We start from the raw sequence: 1,002 nt of genomic DNA, 5'->3' as shown, positions 1-1,002 counted from the left end.
AGTCTCTCTCCAGAATCCTTGTACGTTTCCCGTGTGCCCCATCCCCTGGACTGCAGCCCTCCCCAGCCCCATAGCCAGGGGGACTGTCCTGTTGCCTCTTTGCTGGAGGGGGAGGAAGTGGTCCCGGCCCCATTCATCATCCACCCAACCTTACATCGGTGCATGGGCCATGCCTGTTCACAGGGCCTGGGCATTGCTGGTGGCTCAGTGGTTGCTCTGAGTAGGGTTTGTGGGTTACCTTCCTCCCCTGAGGTTTAGTCTCATAAGCTCTTAAATCTCACCCCTGCACTCATTCCTCTTCCCCCCTCACTTCCCAAGCTCCTAGAAGATGACTTCCAGTTCATCCTTTGCGAGGGCTGCCGGCAGGAATCGACCAGCCTCAAGCTCCTCCCCTGCCTCCACACCTTGTGCCTTGGTTGCCTGAGCAAGACCAAGCACATTGGGCAGTGCTCCGTGTGCCAGATGCCCATCCCGCAGGCCAGCGGCATTCCCGACATGGACAACCTGCTCTTCACCAACCTGCAGGCCAGGCTCAAGGTCTACAAGAAGATCATGGGTGGAGTTGACTTGTTCTGTGACAACTGCAAGAAACCCGGTGAGTTCTGGTGCTGTGAGTGTGAGGAGTTCCTCTGCACCAAGTGCTCTGAAGCCCATCAACGCTATCTGGCAAGCCATGAAGCCAAGAGGGTGATGGACATCAGGGCAGGGTCTGCTAAGGACTTCCTTGAGGGCACCCAGAAGACCAGTAACTTGTCCTGCTCCAACCCAACCCATAAGAACCAATCTGTAAGGTAGGTTGAAGACGTCTGTCCCCAGCTGGGTTGTTTCTCTTCGCGCTAGTTCATGATGGGACTGAGCATGGTGTCCCTGTCCCTCTGCTGCCCTGATTTCACCATGTCAAGGAGAAGATGGGGGTGAAGTAGTGACCAGTGGGCTCTAGGGCATGGATGGTTTGGGTGAAGCCAGGTTCAAGGTGGTGATGGCAGAGTGGGGACAGGGTGG

At 56.4% G+C, this 1,002-nt stretch overlaps 1 protein-coding gene across 1 annotated transcript; it reads left to right on the top strand.

The window, feature by feature from the left end:
- Positions 1-318: 318 nt before the first annotated feature.
- On the top strand, positions 319-791 carry PML (promyelocytic leukemia; the record flags this gene model as incomplete). Its single annotated transcript, XM_010022887.1, has 1 exon — positions 319-791. A coding segment is annotated over one exon (473 nt), but the record flags the coding sequence as incomplete, so codon positions are not given.
- Positions 792-1,002: the final 211 nt, after the last annotated feature.

Source organism: Nestor notabilis, unplaced genomic scaffold (genome assembly GCF_000696875.1).
Source record: "Nestor notabilis isolate BGI_N333 unplaced genomic scaffold, ASM69687v1 Scaffold25689, whole genome shotgun sequence".
Lineage (NCBI taxonomy): Eukaryota > Metazoa > Chordata > Aves > Psittaciformes > Psittacidae > Nestor > Nestor notabilis.
Note: the sequence above shows the minus strand (reverse complement) of the source record. Positions and strands in the feature narration are given on the sequence as shown.